General features: G+C 65.2%; 1 protein-coding gene across 1 annotated transcript in view; it reads left to right on the top strand.

The window, feature by feature from the left end:
* The first annotated feature begins 1,296 nt into the window (after positions 1-1,296).
* SLC1A4 (solute carrier family 1 member 4) overlaps positions 1,297-1,447 on the top strand; it is a 20,461-nt gene continuing 20,310 nt past the window's right edge. The window contains 1 exon segment of the mRNA XM_007464110.1: positions 1,297-1,447. This exon segment is cut by the window's right edge and continues 3 nt beyond it. Within this exon segment, the coding sequence (XP_007464172.1) occupies positions 1,297-1,447 (151 nt within the window).

The following is a 1,447-nucleotide window of genomic DNA, read 5'->3' as shown; positions in this document are numbered from 1 at the left end:
TGTGACAGTAAAACGACTCTGCAGAGGTTTCTCTCATATCTGCTGTGACCAGAGCAGATGTTAAAATGAATAAAATTTGAAATAAAAAGTAAACGAATCTAATGTGAACATTAAGGAACTTTTTTTTTTTTTTTTGGCCAAGACACGCGGCTTGTGGGATCTTAGCTCCCCGACCAAACCCAAGCCCTCAGCAGTGAAAGCTCGGAGTCCTAACCACTGGACCGTCAGGGAATTTTCTAAGGAACCATCTGTTCAGCCTGGCTAAACTGCTGTCTGCATACGATGGCTGGGGCCCAGGGGATGGAAAAGGTTAAAACCCAGTGGCTTGTGTGTTTCAGCTGAGGTTACAAGGTAGAAACGCGACTGGAAGTGGTGGTGGTAAGAGCTCTGTTTCTTCTCGAAGAGTTTTGGTCTTCAGCCCACATACCGCAGACAGCTGCCTGGCGACCCAGGGCCTATCCCGGCGGCCCCAAGCCACGCGCCTAGGAGCGCGCCCAGGATCCCCTCCCGCGACGACCCTTCCTAGGAGAGGCGGGCGGGCTCTCCGGCGGAAAACGGGCCGCGCTGGGGCGACAGCACCAACCTTGTTGGCAACCCCTCCCCTCCCCCAACCCCCAGGACAAGGAACGTCACCGCGTTCCACATTCTCCCCGACCTTCTGACCCCGAGGGCCCAGGCCCCGGCCGGCCCAAGCGGCCCCGGCAGGTGCCAACGAGCCCTGGCTGTCCCTCAGGCCCCGCCACCCCCGCGGTCGCCGGGAGCGGGCCTCGGTTAGCGGGGCCTCCTAGGCTGCGGGCGCCGGGACTGGCCGGTTACACCCGCACCCCAGCGGCCTCAGTAGGCGTCCCGGGCCGGGCCGCCCCCCCCCCCGAGCCGGTGGCCAGGAGCCGGGCGAGGGGCTCGCGGAGGAGACTCTCGGGCGCTGATTGGCCGGAGCCGAGGGGGCGGGGCGGTGGGTGTGAAGGGGGCCGGCCCAGGTCTCTCAGAGCTCCCCCTCTCCTCCGCAACTGCGAGCTCCCTCATTACATCATCTTCGGACCGTAGCCGCCGTGCAGGACTGGGCGCGGCGCGATCCACTCACCCCGGGGCTCCAGCCCACTCTTCCGCGTCTCTCCTGGCCCTCCCCGCACCTGCTCCAGGGCCAAGACCGGGAGAGCCCCGCGGGCTAGCTCCCAGAACCCGCTAGGCACAGCTAGCGGACCTCGGCAGCTCCGCCTGATCCATTCATTGAGAGCCGCGTATTTTCCCGGAGCCCCAGTCCCCCGCCTCCTCCAGCTCGGAGCCGCGGGTAGCGCCATGGAGAAGAGCGAGACCAACGGCTACCTAGACAGCGCCCAGGCGGGGCCTGCAGCGGGGCCTGGCGCGCGGGGGAGCACGGCCGGACGCGCGCGGCGCTGCGCTGGCTTCCTTCGGCCCCACGCGCTGGTGCTGCTCACAGTGTCCGGAG

This window comes from Lipotes vexillifer, unplaced genomic scaffold (assembly GCF_000442215.2).
Source record: "Lipotes vexillifer unplaced genomic scaffold, Lipotes_vexillifer_v1.1 scaffold311, whole genome shotgun sequence".
Taxonomy (NCBI): domain Eukaryota; kingdom Metazoa; phylum Chordata; class Mammalia; order Artiodactyla; family Lipotidae; genus Lipotes; species Lipotes vexillifer.
Note: the sequence above shows the minus strand (reverse complement) of the source record. Positions and strands in the feature narration are given on the sequence as shown.